Here is a 22,310-nt window from a genome sequence, read left to right as displayed (position 1 = left end):
TGGATAGGATGCTCTCTATCGCACATCTGTTGAAGTTGGTGAGAGTCGATGCAGGCATGCCAAATTGCTTTAGCTTCCGTAGGAAGTAGAGACGTCGGTGGGCTTTCTAGACTGTTATATCAACATGGGTGGACCAGGACGGACTGTTGGTCATGGTCACCCACAGGAACTTAAAGCTAACGACCATCTCCACTTCGGCCCCATTGATGTAGTTCGGGAGGGGGAGGGTCGTACCACGCTTCCTGAAGTCGAGGTTAAGGTCTGTGATCTGTCAACGTGAAGTGGCGACCATTGAGGTATTGGTGGTATTTACTAACTTTTAAAATTAAATTCTGTGCCTCGTTCTCCAACTCAAAGTAATTGGATTCAGCACTTCTTAAGCTCCGTGACGCAACGACGATTAGTCCTTCTTCCACTGAATGTAGGAGGTGTTACAGCACCAGACATTGAAGCATCACAAGCAAGTTGCAATGGAAATCTGGGTTGAAATCTAACAACACTTCTGATTTCTTCGTGATTCATTAGCTGATAGTTTTGCTTTGTCACTCTCTGCTGTCCATTGTCCAACTTCATTCATCTCCACAATGAGGTATGTAACATTTTAAGCAGGGTTGTAAGTTTCGGGACGAATTTCTCTTATTAGTTAATTAACCCGAGGAATGGTTCACGTTATTACACTTGATGGTCGTCGAATCCAATATAGCTTCCATCTTCTTCGGTGCCTTGTATAAAGCCTTAATATTGATCACATGGCCTAGATATTGGACTTTCATAGTTTATCATAGAATTTATAGTGCATAAAGAGGCTTATAGCAGGCCTACGTGAAAATGAAAGTTGGAGATGATTCCCTCCATCTGCCCATCATGATCTCACTCGATAATTGCCTATTATAGCGGAAAAAGTCTTTATGTGAGATCATGATGGGCAGGTGGAGGGAATCATCTCCAAATTTCATTTTCACGTAGGCCTGCTATAGGTCAATTTACTGAAATCCTGTCCGCCTACTAGGCAAGCCAACAATTCCTCAATCAATGTATGCCGTATTTATCGGCATACAGAAGCAGTAAATCATCGAAACATAGAAAATAGGAGCAGAAGGGGGCCATTTGGCATTTTGACCCTACTGTGCCATCATTATGATCATAGCTGATCATCCAACTCAATCGCCGAATCCCGCTTTCCCCCATATTCCTTGATACCTGCTGCTCCAAGTGCTGTATGTCATTATTTCTTGGAAACATGTTTTAAAATTTAGAGTACCCAATTCATTTTTTCCAATAAAGGGGTAATTTAGCGTTGCCAATCCACCTAGCCTGCACATTGTTGGGCTGTGGGGGCGAAACCCATGCAAACACGGGGGAATGTGTAAACTCCACACGGACAGTGACCCAGAGTCGAGTTAGAACCTCCGACCTTCTGCGTCGTGAGGCAATTTCTGGGAAACTTAAAATGTTTTGCCATCAACTATTTCCTGTGGCAATGAAGTCCACAGGTAACCACTCTTTGGGTGAAGACATTTATCCTAATCTCTGTCCCAGATGGCCTACCCTCTATCATAAGAACATAAGAACTTGGAGCAGGAGTAGGCCAACTGGCCCCTCGAGCCTGCCCCACCATTCAATGAAATCATGGCTGATCTTTTGTGGACTCAGCTCCACTTTCCGGCCCGAACACCATAACCCTTAAACCCGTTATTCTTCAAACAACTATCTATCTTTATCTTAAAAACATTTAATGAAGGAGCTACTACTGCTTCACTGGGCAAGGAATTCCATAGATTCACAACCCTTTGGGTGAAGAAGTTCCTCCTAAACTCAGTCCTAAATCTACTTCCCCTTATTTTGAGGCTATGCCCCCTAGTTCTGCTTTCACCCGCCAGTGGAAACAACCTGCCCGCATCTATCCTATCTATTCCCGTCATAATCTTATATGTTTCTTTAAGATTCCCACTCATCCTTCTAAATTGCAACGAGTACAGTCCCAGTCTACTCAACCTCTCCTCGTAATCCAACCCCTTCCGTTCTGGGATTAACCTAGTGAATCTCCTCTGCACACCCTCCAGTGCCAGTACGTCCTTTCTCAAGTAAAGAGTCCAAAACTGAACACAATACTCCAGATGTGGCCTCACTAACACTGTATACAATTGCAGCAGAACCTCCCTAGCCTTAAACTCCATCATTCGAGCAATGAAGGACAAAATTTCATTTGCCTTCTTAATCACCTGTTGCACCTGAAAACCAACTTTTTGCGACTCATGCACTAGCACACCCAGGTCTCTCTGCACTGCAGCATGTATTAATATTCTATCATTTAAATAATAATTCCTTTTGCTGTTATTCCTACCAAAATGGATAACCTCACATTTGTCAACATTGCATTCCATCTGTCAGACCCTAGCCCATTCACTTAGCCTATCCAAATCCCTCTGCAGACTTACAGTATCCTCTGCACTTTTTGCTTTACGACTTATCTTAGTGTCGTCTGCAAACTTGGACACATTACCCTTGGTCCCTAACTCCAAATCATCTATGTAAATTGTGAACAGTTGTGGGCCCAACACTGATCCCTGAGGGACACCACTAGCTACTGATTGCCAACCAGAGAAACACCCATTAATCCCCACTCTTTGCTTTCTATTAATTAACCAATCCTCTATCCATGCTACTACTTTCCCCTTAATGCCATGCATCTTTATCTCATGCAACAACCTTTTGTGTGGCACCTTGTCAAAGGCTTTCTGGAAATCCAGATATACCACATACATTGGCTCCCCGTTATCTACCGAACTGTTAATGTCCTCAAAAAATTCCACTAAATTAGTTAGGCACGACGTGCCCTTTATGAACCCATGCTGCGTCTGCCCAATGGGACAATTTATCCTTAGACGTTGACCCCTTGTTCTGGACACACCCACCATCGAGAACATCCTTCCTGCAGCTACCCTGTCCCGTCCTGTTAGAATTTTATAGGTTTCGGTGAGATCCCCCCTCATTCTTCTGAACTAGCAAATACAATCCTAACTGACTTAATCCATCCTATTACATCACTCCCGCCCTCCCAGGAATCAGTCTTGTAAACTTTCGCTGCATTCAGTCCATAGGAAGTATAACCTTCCTCAGATAGGGAGGCCAACACTGCGCACATTATTCCACCAGTGGCCTCACCAAGCACCTGTGTAATTGCCACAAGTCTTCCATGCTCCGGTACTCCAATCCACTCGCTGTGAATTCCTGCAGACCAATTGCCTTCTTTACCACCTGCTGTACCTGCTAGCTTACCTTCAGAGATTGGTGTACGAGGATACCCACTTCTCGTTGTGTTTCCCATCTCCGAATTTATGGTTATTTCGATAATACTCTGCCTTCTGGATTTTGCTACCAATGTGGATATCCTTAAACTTTTCCACATTATGCTGCATCTGCCATTCATTCACCCTCTCCCTCAACTTGTCCAAATGACAATGAAGGTATTCTGCATCCTCCTCACAGCTCACCGTCCCATCCCGCTTTCTCTCATCGGCAAATTGGGAACCATTACATTCAGTAATCACATTCAAATCATTAATATCTACTGTGAATAGCTGGGGTCCCAGTATCGATCCCTTCGATATTCAACTAGTCACTGCTTGCCAATTCAAAGGAGACACGTTTCGTCCATCTCTTTGTTTGCCGTCTGCCAACCTGTTTTCTGTCCATCTCAACACATTACTTCTCCTCCCATGTGTTTTACTTTTCCACGCAAATCTCTGATGTGGAACTTTGATGGAAGCCTTCTGGAAGTCTACTGAAACCAAACCTACTGGCTCCCACTCGTCAACTCCACAACTTACATCCTAAAGAATCCCAATAAAGCATGATATTCATTTCATAAATCCATGCTGACGCTCTCTCATTCTGCCACTATTATCTAAATGCTTTGATATAGATATTTGAAAGTGGCTTCCCGAACTTTGCCCACTACTGGCGTCAGGCTTACGAGTCTATTATTCCCTGTTTTCTCTAGACATCCATTTTTAAATAGTGGTGCAACATTAGCTACCGTCCAATATATTGGAACTGTCCAGGGTCTATAGAATCTTGGAAGTTGACCACCAACACATCCATGATTTCTCGGGCGACTGCTATAAGTATTCTGAAATGTAGCTTCGCTTATCGAGTCCTGGGGATTTAACAGCCTACAATTCCATGATTTTCCCCAACACTATTTCTCTGGTAATCGTGATCTGCTTCAGTTCCTCCCTCTCATTAACCCTGTGGTTCCGAACATTCTGGTATCTTATTTGTTCCATCCTCTGTGACGACAGAACGAAAGTACCTAATTGGTCAGCCACTTATTTGTTCCCCAGTATGAATTCCCCATTTCTGTTTCGATGGGGGCAATTGTTGAAGGTTGTTTAAAAATCTCCGGAGATGGCAATTGTTCGGTTTTGCTTCAGTACACGCACACTAGCGGTTGCCCAGTCACCATTAGTAACGGGTTCTACGTCACCCCTATCCATCAGTCTCATTAGTTCAGATTTGACCTTTTAATGTATTGTGCAGGGCACAGCTGCAACCTTGAACCCTTTTGGCCGACTATGTTGCGTGATTTTTAAATGCTCGTTATCTTTTTTGGACATTACTGTGTCTTCCAATACACAGCTTATTTTTCAAGGATAGTGTTTAAATCCATCTTTGAATGAACTAATCTAATTTTACACTCCAGTTTAATTTGGTTTTTCATGCCAAAATGGACTGAAGAGAGCTGGAAAACATCCTCGAACCACATGAAGTGGCGGCTCCAGTTTTCCCACGTAACTCAACTTTGACTATGATGCAGCCTTATGGAGCCACTATTTCCTCGGTGGTGTTCTCCAGGATGATAGTCCACACACACCGTTGGGTACCATCTGGTTTAGGTACCATCACTATGGGTGAGCTCCATTGGCTGCAACCCAATTTAATTATGCCCTTTTGAAGGATACTCTCAATCTCTTTGTTAGCCTGTGCCAATTTTAAAGGGTTCAGTCTATATGGATGTTGTTTGATCGGAATAGCATTTCCCACATCTACATCATGGATAGCCATTTGACTACTCCCCAATTTACTCTAAAAACTTGCCCATGTGATGTCCATAACTCTTTCACGTTAGTTAGTTTTTCCTCTGGAAGGTAACTTAACAATTCATACCAATTTTTAAGAACATCCTGATTTTCCAATTGAATTTGAGGTATGTCAAATTCACAGTCATCTGGATTTGGTTCGTCACTTTGAGTTAGAATCATTAAAACCTCCTTTTCATCTCCTTACCTTTCAAAGTACCTTTTAAGCATATTCACATGACACACTCGGCGAGTCTTCCATCTATCTGGTGTTTTTACCACATAATTCACCTCACTTAACTTCCTTTCAATCTCAGATGGTCCACAAAACCTAGCTTTTAAAGGCTCCCCTACCACTGGTAACAAAACAAAAACGTTATCCCCACTGGCAAAACTACGAACTTTTGATGCCTTGTCCGCTACCTGTTTCATAACATTGCGTGCAACTTTCAAATATTGTCTAGCCAATTCACTTGCTCTATTTAATCATTCCCAAAAATTTGACACGGAATCCAATAGTGTAATTTCCGATTTCTCACCCACCAATTTCTCCTCAATCAATTTAAGTGGTCCTCTTACCTCATGCCCAAAAAATAATTCAAAAGGACTAAATTTGGTAGACAATTAGGGGTGCATCCCTAATTGCAAACAATACGAATGGAATTCCTTTATCCCAATCATCTGGGTAATCTTGACAATACGCCCTTAACATTGTCTTTAATGTCTGATGCCACCTTTCTAATGCTCCCTGCGATTCTGGATGGTACGCAGTTGATTTAAATTATTTTATTCCTAAATTATCCATAACTTCTTTGAACAACTTTGAAGTAAAATTCGTTCCTTGATCCAATTGAATTTCGGTCGGAAGTCCATATCTAGTAAAGACTTTAAGTAACACCTCCACGATCCTTTTAACTGTAATATTACGTACTGTAATGGACTCTGGAAACTTAGTGGTCACATCCATTATAGTTAAAAGATATTGATTCCCCCTTTTTGTTTTAGGAACCGGTCCTACACAATCGACTTGAACCCTTGTAAAAGGTTCCTCAAGTGCTGGAATGGGTATTCAGGGCTCTGGTTTTATTACTGCTTGCGGTTTCCCTATCACTTGACATGTGTGACATGATTGACAAAATTTAACTACATCTTTATGTAGTCCAGGGCAATAAAAATGTTTCTGGATTTTAGCTTGAGTTTTCCTTATTCCCAAATGACCTGCCACTGGTACCTCATGTGCAATTCGCAACACCTCCTTTCTATACCCTACCGGCAATACTATTTGATGAACTTCTGCCCTCTTTTCATCCGCCTGCATATGTACAGGTCTCCATTCTCTCATCAATACATCGTTTTTACGGTTATCACACTCTGGTATACTCTCAAAGTCCTCTTCCGTATATGCTTTCTGATATACCCGTTTGATTTCTACATCTTTCTGTTGTAACTCCGCTAATTTTGCCGAACTAAAAATATCCGCCTCATCCTCCACCTGTTCTTGTTCTTTTTCAACCATCTGATTAAAAATCGTTTCTGTTAATTGCACTTCGGCTTCATCGTCACTCTTTGATTTCTCCTCTTGTCTTAACCTGTGACTTTGCGACCTTGTTACTACACAATCCGGAAAAATCCCAGGATATTCGTCCTTCAACACTAAAGTTGTCCGATTTTCCACTGGTTTATCAATCACAATAGGCATCATCCCATCTGCGATCCAGCTATATCATTACCCAAAGATAAACTGTATTCCTGGACAAGATAGTTTATCTATTACTCCTACTACCATTTCACCACTCTTCACTGGACTTTCCAGCCTCACCTTAGATAATGGAACGCTACTCCTCTCACCCTGAATTCCACATATCACCACCTTTCTGGCAACATTCTTCCCAAACTACATAATTTCTCATCTCTTCCCATTAAAGATTGACGAGCCCCTGTATCTCTTAAAATTGAGACTTCTTTACCTGCTTCTCCTGATACACATGAGTAAACTTTACCCACAATTATTTAAAGACATCTGGCACCTTCTTAATTATTTCTTCTTGAACAGGCTGTACAATCGTTTGCACCTCCTTCGCTTCCCTTCGGATTTCCTTTACCACTCTAACAAATCCCACTGTCTTATCCTGTTTTACCACATCAGCCTTTCCAGTGCTTTTATTCTACCACCAACACTGTGACTTTACATGGCTTAGCTTATTACAGTGAAAACACTTGAAACTTTTCATTTCTTTTCCCCCTCCTGGATTTCATTTTTAATCTGAGGTACACTCTCTTGATTGTCTCCCATCAGATCACCTTTACCTTTAACACTTGAGTAATTTTCATGTCCCCAGTTGCTATCCCTCACCGGCTGAAACTGATGTCGGAAACCAAACTTTGATTTATGAAATAATTCATAATCACCTGCTATTTCTGCTGCTAATCTCGCAGTTTTAAACCTCTGTTCTTCCACATGAGTTCTCACTACATCAGGAATTCAATTTTTAAACTCCTCCAAAAGTATAATTTCCCTGATATCTTCCTACGTTTGGTCTATTTTCAAAGCCCTTTTCCACCTATCAAAATTACTCGGTCTGAGCCTTTCAAACTCCATGCATGTTTCGCGAAATTCTTTCCTTAAATTTCTAAACATTTGTCTGTAAGCGTCAGGCACTAGCACATACGCACTTAAGATGGATTTCTTCATCTCCTCATACGTTCCAGTTACCTCCTCCGGTAGTCATGCGAACACTTCACTAGCTGTACCTACCAGCTTTGTTTGAATCAGTAATACCCACATGTCCTGTCGCCATTTCATTTGTTTAGCTACCTTCTCCCACAGCCAGCACTGCCAGTACTCAACCACACTCCCACAGCCAGCACTGCCAGTGCTCTCCATACCCACCCCCACAGCCAACCATGTCAATGCTCACCCCACACTCCCCCACAGCCTGCACTGCCAGTGCTCCCCCACAGCCAGCACTGCCAGTGCTCACCCCACCCTCGCGCAGCCAGCACTGCCCGTGCTCCCCCTCACAGCCAGCACGGCCAGTTCTCCCCCCACGCCCCACACCTATCCCTGCCATTCCTCCCCACATCCAGCACTGCCAGTGCTAACCCCCCCCCCCACAGAAAGCACTGCCGGTGCTACCCTACCCCACTGCTATAACTGTCAGTGCTCTGTTCGACTCCCAGCGCCAGCCCTGCCAGTGCAACCAACACAGTCAGCACTGCCAGTACTCACCCCCACACTCCAGCACTACCAGTGCTCCCCACAGCTAGCCCTGCCACTGCTACCGTCAGTACCCCCCGCAGCCAGCACTGCCAGTGCTTTCAACCCAAAGCCAGCACTGCCAATGCTCCCCACAGCCAGCACTGCCAGGTCTCCCCCGCCAACCCACAGCCAGCATTTCCAGTGCTCCCCACCCCCCACCGGCAGCACTTCCAGTGCTCCCCCACAGCCAGCACTGCCAGTGCTTACCCCAAACCCACAGCCAGCACTGCCGGTGCCTACCCGCCACCCCACAGCCAGCATTGCCAGTGCTCCCCAACCCTCACAGAAAGCACTGCCAGTGCTCCCCAACACAGCCAGCACTGCCGTAATTCCCCCAGAAAACCAGCACTGTCTGTGACCCCCACACCCCCACTGCCACCCCTGCCAGTGCTCCCCGCACAGACAGCACTGCCAGTGCTCCCACAGCCAGCACTGCCAGTACTCAACCACCCTACCTCAGCCAGCACTGCCAGTGCTTCCCCAACACAGCCAGCACTGCCTGAATTCCCCCACACAACCAGCACTGCCTGTGACCCCCAACCACCACAGCCAGCACTGCCAGTGCTCCCCACAGCCAGCACTGCCAGTGCACCCCACCCCCCACAGACAGCACTGCAAGTGCTCCCCACAGCCAGTACTGCCAGTGCTCCCCACAGCCAGCACTGCCAGTGCACCCCACCCCCCACAGCCAGCACTGCCAGTGCTCCCCACAGCCAGCACTGCCAGTGCTACCCACAGCCAGCACTGCCATTGCTTCCCCTTACAGCCAGCACTGCCAGTGCGTCCACCTCCACAGCCAGAGCTGCCTGAATTCAACCACGCAGCCCGCACTGCCAGTGCACCCCCACAGCCAGCACTGCCAGTGGTCCCCACAGCCAGTACTGCCAGTGCTCCCACAGCCAGCACTGCAAGTGCTCCCCAACCCCCACAGCCAGCACTGCCAGTGCTCCCCACAGCCAGCACTGTCAGTGCTACCCACAGCCAGCACTTCCGTTGCTTGCCCTGACAGCCAGCACTGCCAGTGCGTCCCCTCCACAGCCAGAGCTGCCTGAATTCCACCACACAGTGCTTCCCCAACACAGCCAGTACTTACAGTTCTTCCCCACCACAGCCAGCACTGCCAGTGCTCTCCATACGCTCCCCCACAGCCAACCATGTCAATGCTCACCCCACACTCCCACACAGCCTGCACTGCCAGTGCTCCCCACAGCCAGCACTGCCAGTGCTCACTCCATCCTCGCGCAGCCAGCACTGCCCGTGCTCCCCCTCACAGCCAGCATGGCCAGTTCTCCCCCCACGCCCCACAGCTATCCCTGCCATTCCTCCCCACATCCAGCACTGCCAGTACTACCCCCCACAGAAAGCCCTGCCAGTGCTAACCTACCCCACTGCTATAACTGTCAGTGCTCAGTCCGACTCCCACAGCCAGCTCTGCCAGTGCTCCGAACACAGTCAGCACAGCCAGTGCTCACCCCCACACTCCAGCACTGCCAGGGCTCCCCACAGCTAGCCCTGCCACTGCTCCCGCCAGTACCCCCCCCCCCCCCCCCACAGCCAGCAATGCCAGTGCTTTCAACCCACAGCCAGCAAATCCAATGCTCCCACAGCGAGCACTGCCAGTGCTCGCCCAACAGCCAGCACTGCCAGGTCTCCCCCGCCACCCCACAGCCAGCATTGCCAGTGCTCCCCCACCCCCACCAGCGGCAGCACCTCCAGTGCTCCCCCACAGCCAGCACTGCCAGTGTTTCCCCCAACCCCACAGCCAGCACTGCCAGTGCTCACCCGCCACCACATAGCCAGCATTGCCAGTGCTCCCCACCCCTTACAGCCAGCACTGCCAGTGCTCCCAACACAGCCAGCACTGCCTGAATTCCACCAGACAACCAGCACTGTCTGTGACACCCACCCCCCACAGCCAGCACTGCCAGTGCTCCCAGCACAGACAGCACTGCCAGTGCTCCCACAGCGAACACTGCCAGTACTCAACCACTTTACCTCAGCCAGCACTGCCAGTGCTTCCCCAACACAGCCAGCACTGCCTGAATTCCCCCACACAACCAGCACTGGCTGTGATCCCCACCCACCACAGCCAGCACTGCCCGTGCTCCCCCACAGCCAGCACTGACAGTGCTCCCACACAGCCAGCACTGACAGTACTAAACCACTCTACCGCTGCCAGTACCGCCAGTGCTCCCCCTCACAGCCAGCCCTGCCAGTGCTCCCACAGCCAGCACTGCCAGTGCTCCCCACAGCCAGTACTTCCAGTGTTCCCCACAGCCAGCACTGCCAGTGCTCCCACAGCCAGCACTGCGAGTGCACCCCACCCCGCCCCCCACATCCAGCAATGCCAGAGCTCCCACACAGCCAACACTGCCAGTGCTCCCCAGAGCCAGCACTGCCAGTGTCCCCCGCCACAGGCAGGCCTGTCAGTACACCCACCACAGCCAGCACTGCCAGTGCTCCCCACAGCCAGTACTACCAGTGCTACTCACAGCCAGCGCTGCCAGTTCTACCCACAGCCAGCACTGTCGTTGCTTCCCCTTACAGCCAGCACTGCTAGTGCGCCCCCCTCCACAGCCATCACTGCCTGAATCCCACCACACAGCCAGCACTGCCAGTGCTCCCCCACAGACAGCACTGCCAGTACTCACCCACCCTCCCGCAGATAGCACGGCCAGTGCTTCCGCAACACAGCCAGCACTGCCTGTGCTTCCCACCACAGCCAGGACTGCCAGTGCTCTCCACCCACCCCCTCCACAGCCAGCCTTGTCAACGCTCACCCCACACTCCCCCACAGCCTGCACTGCCAGTGCTCCCTCACACCAGGACGCCAGTTCTCCCCCCAAACACCACAGCTATCCCTGCCAGTCCCCCTCACATCCAGCACTGCCAGTGCTACCCCCGCACAAAAAGTCCTGCCAGTGCTACCCCAGCCCATGCCATAACTGCCAGTGCTCCTTCCCCACCCCCACAGCCTGCACTGCCAGTGCACCCCCACAGCCAGCGCTGCCAGTGCTCACCCCACACTCCTGAAGCCAGCACTGCCCTTGCTCCCCACAGCCAGCACTGCCAGTGTTTTCAACCCACAGCCAGAACTGCCAGTGCTCGCCCCACAGCCAGCACTGCCAGTGCTCCCCGCCACCCCACAGCCAGCACTGCCAGTGCTCCCCACCCCCCACCGCCAGCACTTCCAGTGCTCCCCCACAGCCAGCACTTCCAGTGATTCCCCCACCCCCACAGCCAGCACTACCAGTGCCCATACGCCACCCCAGAGGCAGCACTGCCAGCACTCCTCCACCCACCCCAGCCAGCACTGCCAGTGCTCCCCAAAGCCAGCACTGCCAGTGCTCCCCACAGCCAGAACTTCCAGTGCTCCCCTCACAGCCAGCACTGCCAGTGCGCCCGCCCTCCCACATCCAGCACTGCCTGAATACCCCCGCACAGCCAGCACTGCCAGTACTCAACCACCCTCACGCAGCCAGCACGACCAGTGTTTCCGCAACACAGCCAGCACTGCCAGTGCTCCACCACAGCCAGCACGGCCATTGATCCCCTGCACAGCCTGCAGTGCCTGTCCGCCCCCCCCAAATCCAGCACTGCCAGTCGGCCCCCACAGCCAGCACTGCCAGTGCAGCCCCACCCCGCAAATCCAGCAATGCCAGTGCTCCCCCTCACACCCAGCCCTGTCACTGCTCCCCACGCAGCCAGCCCTGCCTGAATTCTCCCACACAGCCAGCACTGCCAGTGCTACCCCACAGCCAGCGCTGCCAGTACTCACCCACCCTCCCGCAGCTAGCACGGCCAGTGCTTCTGCAACACAGCCAGCACTGCCTGTACTTCCCCACCACAGCCAGCACTGCCAGTGCTCTCCACCCACCCCCTCCACAGCCAGCCATGTCAACGCTCAACCCACACTCACCCACAGCCTGCACTGCCAGTGCTCCCTCACACCAGGACGCCAGTTCTCCCCCCAAACCCCACAGCTATCCCTGCCAGTCCCCCTCACATCCAGCACTGCCAGTGCTACCCCCGCACAAAAAGCCCTGCCAGTGCTACCCCAGCCCATGCCGTAACTGCCAGTGTTCCCTCCCCACCCCCACAGCCTGCACTGCCAGTGCACCCCCACAGCCAGCGCTGCCAGTGCTCACCCCACACTCCTGAAGCCAGCACTGCCCATGCTCCCCACAGCCAGCACTGCCAGTGTTTTCAACCCACAGCCAGAACTGCCAGTGCTCGCCCCACAGCCAGCACTGCCAGTGCTCCCCGCCACCCCACAGCCAGCACTGCCAGTGCTCCCCACCCCCCACCGCCAGCACTTCCAGTGCTCCCCACAGCCAGCACTTCCAGTGATTCCCCCACCCCCACAGCCAGCACTACCAGTGCCCATACGCCACCCCAGAGGCAGCACTGCCAGCACTCCTAGACCCACCCCAGCCAGCACTGCCAGTGCTCCCCAAAGCCAGCACTGCCAGTGCTCCCCTCACAGCCAGCACTGCCAGTGCGCCCGCCCTCCCACATCCAGCACAGCCAGCACTGCCAGTACTCAACCACCCTCACGCAGCCAGCACGACCAGTGATTCCGCAACACAGCCAGCACTGCCAGTGCTCCACCACAGCCAGCACTGCCAGTGCGCCCGCCCTCCCACATCCAGCACAGCCAGCACTGCCAGTACTCAACCACCCTCACGCAGCCAGCACGACCAGTGATTCCGCAACACAGCCAGCACTGCCAGTGCTCCACCACAGCCAGCACGGCCATTGATCCCCTGCACAGCATGCAGTGCCTGCCCGCCCCCCCCCCAAATCCAGCACTGCCAGTCGGCCCCCACAGCCAGCACTGCCAGTGCAGCCCCACCCCGCAAATCCAGCAATGCCAGTGCTCCCCCTCACACCCAGCCCTGCCACTGCTCCCCACGCAGCCAGCCCTGCCTGAATTCTCCCAGACAGCCAGCACTGTCAGTGCTACCCCACAGCCAGCGCTGCCAGTACTCACCCACCCTCCCGCAGCTAGCACGGACAGTGCTTCCCCAACACAGCCAGCACTGCCAGTGCTTCCCCACCACAGCCAGCACTGCCAGTGCTCCCCCCCACAGCCAGCCTTGTCAATACTCACCCCGCACTCCCGCACAGCCTGCACTGCCAGTGCTCCCCCCACAGTGTTGCTCGTTTTAGTCTTAGTCTATTGGCTCTGATTACGTCACCTTTGCTCACTAGTCGCCAGGTATCTTTATGATACCGCCACGTGGTTCACGTTCAGGTTATGATTAATAACACAACACACCGCTTAGTAATGATTACAACAACGGTCATTTATTATATACAACAAGCAATATTTATACTCTAATACTACTATCTATATAATAAAACCTATCACTACTGGCCAATACTTAACCTTAGGAAGAGCCCACCAGGTCAGGGAAACGAATGGCTTGTCCAATCAAATCTGGCCCGCGGGATTCAAAAGGCTGATATAGGTCGGTGGCGAGGTGTCTCTACCGGATAGCGATCGCTGGATTCAAACTTTCAGTTGCCGGTGGCTGGTCTTGCGAAGGTCTCGAGCAGGCGAAGATGAGAGAGAGAGATCTGAACTTGGACCTTCACTTTTATAGGGCCCAGGGGCTTCCCGCCTCCCGGGGCGGCCCTTGACCCTGAGTCCCAAGTGATTGGATTCTGTCCCCAATCTCTGGGGTCGATGTGTCCAATGGTGAGGTGATTCCTCCATCGGGGGGAGGGGGAGGGAGGGGGGGGGGGTCGCTTACCTGTCTTTCTTTCGGCCACTGCAGGCGCCGACAGGTCTGGCCCGGTATTCAATTGCTAATATGTTGCAATTGTTCCCGGGGATAGCCGATTTAACTGTGGATCTCTGAATAGATTGGCTGCAAACAGTCCTGAATGCAACTGCGAATACAAAGAACAAGAACAAAGAACAAAGAAATGTGCAGCACAGGAACAGGCCCTTTGGCCCTCCAAGCCCGTGCCGACCATGCTGCCTGACTAAGCTACAATCTTCTACACTTCCTGGGTCCGTATCCCTCTATTCCCATCCTATTCATGTATTTGTCAAGATGCCCCTTAAATGTAACTATCGTCTCTGCTTCCACCACCTCCTCCGGTAGCGAGTTCCAGGCACCCACTACCCTCTGCGTAAAAAACTTGCCTCGTACATCTACTCTAAACCTTGCCCCTCCGGGGTTGATGGGCTGTTGATAGCCCTGAGTATCGATCTGGGCTACCTTCCCAGAGCCGAATATGCAAACCTGTCTGCAGCTGCCTGCTTGTGTCTTCTTGGCTGCTTTTCCCAGCAGTCTTTCGGGATAGCCGTTTTAAACTGGGTTTGCGCCAGATTAATCGGAACGGAGCCATTTTACATGGCTACAATAGGGTGGAGGTGTGGGCTTGGGTAGGGTGCTCTCTCAAAGAGCCAGTGCAGACTCGATGGGCCTTCTGCACTGTAGTTTCTATGGTTCGTATAAACGGTCGGCACAACATCGAAGGGCCTGTTCGGTGCTGTACTGTTCTATGTTCTCTGTTCTTTGTTCTAATGTAAAAGGGCGATGGTTCGATTACCTCTTATTTGAGGTGCTTAAGGCCTGGAACTTGTGTATTATAGAATATACTTTGCAGAAGGAGGCCATTCTGCCCATCGAGTCTGCACCGGCTCTTTGAGAGAGCACCCTACCCAAGCCCACACCTCCACCCTGTCCGCATAACCCAGTAACCCTACCCAATACTCAGGGCAATTGTGGACACTAAGGGCAATTTAGAATAGCCAATCCACCTAACCTGCACATCTTTGGACTGTGGGAGGAAACCGGGGCACCCGGAGGAAACTCAAGCACACACGGAGAGAACGTGCAGACTCCGCACAGACAGTGACCCAAGCCGGGAATCGAACATGGGAGCCTGGAGCTGTGAAGCAATTATGCTGACCACCATGCTACTGTGCTGCCCTGAGAGTAGCATGAATGCAACTTGCCACAAGTCAGTCCAAGCCTGAGTATTGCTGAACTTGCTTTTGGGCCGAGTACTCTCTCCTCATGCTGCTGAACTTTGTGCAGTTATCAGTGAAAATTCTGATATCTGACCTTCTGTTGCAAATACGGCCATTGGTAAAGCAGCTGAAGATGGGTGGACCTTGGATACTACCCTGAGTAACTCCTGCAGTGATGTCCCTGGACTGCGACGAATGATCTCCAACAAGCACAATCATCTTCCTCTGTGTTTGGTGTGACTCCAACCGAGGGAGACTTTCCCCCTGATCCCCATTGACTCCAATTTAGCTCGGGCTCCTTGATGTAACTCTCTGCCAAATGCTGCCTTGGTGGCAATGTCTTTCCCTCTCACCTCACCTCTGGATTTCATCTCTTTTTCCAGCGGTTGAACCAAATATGAAACAAGGTGAGGAACTGAATGACCCTGGCAGAACTCAAAGCGAGCTTCAGCAAGCAGCGAGTGCTAATTAAGTGCTGCTTTATACTTTACTGCTGATGGGTCTGTCATAACTTCTGTGTGCGGGTCATGCTTGGGCAATGTTCCACAGTTCCGGGCAGCTGCCAGTGTTTTGCTACACTGCAACGGCATGACTGGGGGCAGCGCCACCGAAACTCGGATCTGAACAGTACTCCATCTGTTCTGTAAGTGTTAGATGGGGAAAGGATGCACTGCGTTTTACTCTGTATCTAACGCCATGTTGTAACTTCCTATGAGTGTGGGAAGTCCAGTTTTCAGATGCTCAGTCCTTCCGTACGAAGTATTTTATTCTCAGAGATTTTGTTTTGAATGATGGGTCACTAACACTGTTCAGATTAAGAAGTCTTACAACACCAGGATAGAGTCCAACAGGTTGTTTCGATGACACTAGCTTTCGGAGCGCTGCTCCTCCCTCAGGTGAATGAAGAGGTCTGTTCCAGAAACATATATATAGACAAATTCAAAGAGGCCAGACAATGCTTGGAATGCGAGCATTAGCAGGTGATTAAATCTTTACAGATCCAGAGATGGGGTAACCCCAGGTTAAAGAGGTGTGAATTGTGTCAAGCCAGGACAGTTGGTAGGATTTTGCAGGCCAGATGGTGGGGATGAATGTAATGCGACATGAATCCCAGGTCCCATTTGAGTCCGTACTCATGTGTGCGGAACATGATACCACACAACCCTGCCATGGCACCGGAGCACCCGCAGGAAACTCATGCAGACACGGCGAAAACATACAGAGACCCCACACACAGAAACGTAAGGCGGGAATCGAACCTGGGAACCTGGCGTTGTGAAGCAACAGTGGGAACCACTGTTCTACTGTGCCACCCACTATTGTAAAGAAGAGCCATTTTTTTTGAAAGTCATTATTTGTATTTCAATAAAATCATTTTGTTGTTATTCTCTTTACTTACTGCACAAAATGTGTCCATTCGGCCCATCGCGTATATCCCGGCTCCCAAAGGGCAAACTAGCTTGCCCTATTCCTCAGCTCGTCTCCGAAGCCTCTAAATCAATCGCTTTGAAATATATATTCAGCTCTCTTTTGAAACATCCTATGGAATCCGCCTCTACCACTCTGCTGGGCAGTGTATTTCAAATCCCAACTACTCTCTGAATCAAGAGGTGTCGTCTCATTCCTCTCCGAGCTCTCTTGCTGACCATCTTGAATGTGTGATCCGTCGTCACTGGCATGTCTACTAGTGGAAACAGAACATCTATCTTTAGCTGGTCAAAATTGCACAGAATTTTGAACACGTTTATAAGATGACCTCTGACTCTTCCCTTTTCCGAGGAGAATACGCCGAATTTATCCAATCGTTCCTTGGATCTAAAATTAGTCATTCTTGGTATCATTCTAGCAAAGATCCTCTGTACTTTCTGCAGGGCTTCAACATCCTTCCCTAATATGGTGCCCAGAATTGCACACAATACTACAAATTTTGTCTGACCAATGATTTTGCGAGGTGCAGCATCACGGCCTTAGTTTTGTACACAATGCCTCTATTTATAACCCCACGCTACAAGCCTTCCTACAAACTGTTTCAACGGGCCTGGCGACCTTCAGACCATTGAGAACTTGAACCACTATGTCCCTCTGCTCCTGTACCCTACTAAAAAGGTTACAATTGGGCCTATATTTGCTCCCAATGTTTCTTCCACCAAAATGCATTTTCTGACATTCTGCTGCATGAAAGTTCATCTGCCAGGTGTCTGCCCATTTGTCGAACTTGTCAGTCACCCTCCGAGGTCTCTAAGCGTCATCTTCACAATTAATTGTTCCCCCTAGTTTAGTATCACCTGAAAATTTAGAGACTTGGCCCTCAACACCCACTTGGACATCATTTGTATTGAACAGATTACCATCTCTTTACCCCGGAAATGTGAATTTGAAAGACTGCAGCAATGTGTGAAGGGATTGGTGGACAGGGCATCTGCCCCAGAGGATAGATGGGTGGATGAGCCCCGCGTGACTTATATCACATCTTCCGACTGTAATCACGATTCTCCAGCCCTCCCAGCGCATGTTTCTCGATTATCCATTCCTGCCGCCATGGGGTTTCTCACTGCGGGCAGCCCACACATAGAACATAGAATTTACAGTGCAGAAGGAGGCCATTCAGCCCATCGAGCCTGCACCGGCTCTTGGAAAGAGCACCCTACCCAAGGTCAACACCGCCACCCTATCCCCATAACCCAGTAACCCCACCCACCACTAAGGGCAATTTTGGACACTAAGGGCAATTTATCATGGCCAATCCACCTAACCTGCACATCTTTGGACTGTGGGAGGAAACCGGAGCACCCGGAGGAAACCCACGCACACACGGGGAGGATGTGCAGACTCCGCACAGACAGTGACCCAAGCCAGAATCGAACCTGGGACCCTGGCGCTGTGAAGCAATTGTGCTATCCACAAGGCTACCGTGCTGCCCCATCATTTGTATTGAACAGGGCTGTTCACCACCGGGCACCTCGGGGCTGGGGCGCGCTGCCGGCGGAACAGACAATTCCACCAGTGCAGATTTCGCGAATAGGCGGGATTCTCCCGTTACCCAGCTGCTTTTTCTCGGCGGCTGTGTTCTATCTTCACGGAGCTTATCTGGAGCCACTTCACGCCATTGTGAAATCCGCTAGCTCGGGGGCGCTGCCGGCGGGAAAAAGAAATTGGCAACGACCTAGGAATGCAGTGTTCGTGCGTAATGCGCCTGCAGTTAGTTTGCACATGATAAGAAATCGTGTAGAGAGATTAAGAGAGAGAAATTCACAATCATCAACTCAAAATTGAATTCTGCAAGTGCCACAATTCTTGGGATCTGCCCGTGTAGGATTTGCCTACGCAATTCCCAAAATTACAATAGTGAACTCACCGCTTTTCTGGCAATTCGTGTTTGAGGATGGGTTTGGAGCAGAGAGGGAGAAATATGAGAGGGAGATTTCGGCAGAGAGGGAGGTGGGGGAAATTAGGGTTCAGATGGGGGCCAAACGATTACTATCTCTGCCTCTCGCTCTCTATCTGACTCTATGTAAATGCTTGTCAAATGTTTAAAGTGGACTCAACGCAACTGAGTGAGACCTGTTCCGGTGATGTCATGCATGGCTAGCCATGTCTGCCAATCACCCCACACAAGTTACTGACGGCAAGGGGGCATGAACTGTACAGCACTGTTATAGTTTTTGTACTTGTGTATGTGTCCATATCTCGATGCATCTCTACCTCGCTCTTCCTGTCTCTAACTCTTCCTCTATCTACCTGTCTGTTTTCCCTGTCTGTCTGGATCTATGTTTCTGTCTGTCTGTGTCGGTCTGCCTGTCGGTCTCTCTGTCTATCTGTCTCTCTCTCTCTCGCTCTTTATCCCCACCTCGCCGTCTCACCTCTCCCGCTGTCTCCCGTCTCTGCCTCTCCGCAACATTGATTCAATGATTCAGACAGACAGCCAGAGAGGGAGAGACGCACGCACAGAGAAATCTAATTATTGCAAACTAAGAAATCTGAATTCAAATGCACCACTTTTCCTTTCACGCTCATAATTATCTACATGCTTTGAACACAATTTTTATTCCACAATCACACACACTTCTCGTTAAAGGACTTAGAATCCAGGCCAAAGAGAAATTCTTCACAGTCCATGGATTATTTTTTGATGTGATTTCACGACTAAAATTTTGGGAATTCTGCAGGCAAAGTTTGCACAAGAAAGCGAGCGAAGACGGAGAGAGCGACAGGGTGAGAGAGAGAGCGAGAGAGAGAGAGAGAGAGAGAACGAGAAAGAGAGAACGAGAAAGAGAGAACCTGTTTTCCTGCGAATTGCCACAGTTGCCGCCAAGAGGAGTTGATTCAGCCTGAATCCACAATCGAGGGAGCGGGACTGACATGAAAACTGTCGCTCTGGAAAAGCTCTGTTCTCACCGGATACATTGCGCTTGTGTGTGAGGCAGACAGAGTTATGGGATTGCCAGAATCCAATGGAACGCGCAGCAACATTGAATTCAGTCGACTGAATATATTCGGGGGTTGGGGGAATGTGTCTGTCCATTTCTTTCAGCTCGCGGACCCACCCGCAGACTCACTCTCCAGTCATTTCTCTCCATATTTACTCTTCCAATAAAACGTGAAAAATGTGATTTGTCCTGATTTCAATTGGGAGGTTAGGGACGGTCCGGGTTTAATAGAGACGCAGGATATTCAGATTGTCCATGTCCCTTATAGGTTGCTTCTGGGACTTTGCTCTGCACGGCAACAACTCATCGTTAATGTAACGACTTCCTTAAAGTTGCTGAGGTCCTGGAACTGAATTTCGAAGTGTGAGGCTTGTAAAGTATTGTTGTTATCGCCGAATATCTTCTGTGCTGAAAGATGAACAATACATTGGACAGTTAATTAACATGTTGGTGAAGTGGTGGTGCTCCGTCGGGAGGAGAGGGTTCTGTGGGTTCGGGTGCGTGTGGGGGGTGCTGCTACCTGTGAGGTTGCGTGTGTGATGGAACTTTGATTTAGGTCAATGAGTTATCTAAAGTGTACTAGCATTCCCGCAGTCCACCCCCTCAACCTCACCCACACCTGCTCTACCTGATTTAAAGAGGGAAAATTTCTGGCTGAGATTATTCAAACAATAAGGCATGTTCCACGTTTTTGAAGCTTAAACATGTACGGGTTATTAGAATTTAGCTTTCTCTGCGCCCAGACCTACAGAAAATATCATCATTTGGTTGCATATGACACACACAAGGTAGATGCAACAAATCTCACATAGCTAATACATTTTTCACTTTTCGCGTAAATCACACACAAGAGAGGAAATTCACGTGTTGAATGCATTGTGTCTGTCACTGAGCTTACATAGTCACTCACTCTGCATTTATTGGGTTCACATCCTCCACATCAGCTTTTCTTTGGCGATAATAGGGCATTCCGTTTAACTCTGTACGTATTTCTGGTGGTGTCTTTCTGTGTAAAATTCGGAGGAACCATTGACATATTTGGAGTTGACAGACTCTGTGTGTTGTTGATTCAGATCAGAGGTTACGACCAAAACTGATAAAAAATCGAAATCTGTTCATAATATTCTCTTCTTTTTAATCAGTTATGTATTCAGTATTTAATATAATGTACTATTTTATAAAGAGGGATATGCACCTCATTTTTCAACTGCTTCCTGAAATTGCTCTGTGTGACGGCGTATATACAAGTGTTTGTACAGCAGCTTAGGAGCTGCAGCATGAAACCTATTTTCAATACAAAAAGGGGCATATCTCCATAAATCACCGCCATATTAAATATTCTCCACCACATAGAATACGCCATGAATATGGACCATAAGACGATGAAATTCCCGGAGACCGCAAATAGTAAAATTATGGATTTTCTTCGACTCTCAATCTCTGGGTCTTTGTGACTGTTTACATTGCTTGCATTTCGCAGTCGGCTGCGTGCTCTGCTGCTCACTGAAATGTGCCGGACGGTTAAAACATTGAGAAGTAAAATCAGAACAAATGGGAACCCTGGCGTCAAAATATTATGCACTACCTCAGTGGCACCCCAAAACCGTGAGATCTTAATTCTGGTACTCATGTAACAAAACCATGGGCTGTTGTTCAGCCTGTACCAAGCTGTCAGCATAAAATACCAGGGGATGTCCTTTAAAGTGCTCAGAATCGCAACTGTTCCCAAGACCCAGGCCGCCGTTTTATCGGTGCAGTATCCACTTCTCACCTTCTGACAACAAATGACAATGAATCGATCAAAGGTGAAAGCGACGGTGAACCAGACAGAGGATTCAGTAGCCGCATAAAGCAAAGCAGCGTGAATGTTGCACACTGGAATTAACTTCACACTTATCAACTGATACGCAATTGGAATCTGCCTCAATATCAGGTCCAGGAAAACTACCAATAGATCTGCCGTTGCCATGGCCACCAGGTAGCAAGTAGTTGAACTGGAAAGTCCACATTTTCCCCGAGACAATATCACAATCGTCACTACGTTAACTGTGAGGATAAATAATATAATTAAGAGAAACAGTGACAATGTACAATGTCAACAAACCAGGCGGGGAGAACGAGTGTGTGTTCAATTTCTTGATTGCCGAGAGTGCGTTGATGGAAATTACCGTACATCCCGTCAAAAGCGTTTTGATATCATCTTTGTGCAGTATTGATAAACAAACTGATTAACCCATCTTCCCTGCAACGTCTTAAAAGGAAATGGGAAGGGTCAATAAAATGTGAAAAATCCGTGATAATAAAGATGAATAATGAAGTACACATGTACATCAAAATATGAATTATAAGTGCCCAATAAATATGATTATCTGCTTCATTAATGCTTGTTCGCCAGTTCCTGGCCTTTACTCGGTCATGAGATGGTATCATGCAGAATTCTGGTTCAGAATTTTAAACTATTTCATTCGAAATAACTCTAAAGCTCCAAGTGTGGCAGAAGTGGTGAGTAGCTGAGTAAATTAATCCTGCTGCAAATTTAGAATTGGGTATAG

General features: G+C 49.3%; 1 protein-coding gene across 1 annotated transcript; it reads right to left on the bottom strand.

Annotated features, from left to right (window-relative positions):
* Nucleotides 1–20,908: 20,908 nt before the first annotated feature.
* On the bottom strand, nt 20,909–21,933 carry LOC140397090 (probable G-protein coupled receptor 139). Its single transcript, XM_072486125.1, has 2 exons — nt 21,927–21,933; nt 20,909–21,804 (listed from the first exon to the last, which is right to left on the bottom strand). Exons 1-2 carry the CDS (start codon nt 21,931–21,933, stop codon nt 20,909–20,911), a joined length of 903 nt encoding a protein of 300 aa, XP_072342226.1.
* Nucleotides 21,934–22,310: the final 377 nt, after the last annotated feature.

This window comes from Scyliorhinus torazame, chromosome 20 (genome assembly GCF_047496885.1).
Source record: "Scyliorhinus torazame isolate Kashiwa2021f chromosome 20, sScyTor2.1, whole genome shotgun sequence".
Classification (NCBI taxonomy): domain Eukaryota; kingdom Metazoa; phylum Chordata; class Chondrichthyes; order Carcharhiniformes; family Scyliorhinidae; genus Scyliorhinus; species Scyliorhinus torazame.
The sequence above is the reverse complement of the archived record's forward strand: the minus strand, read 5'-3'. Positions and strand labels throughout refer to the sequence as shown.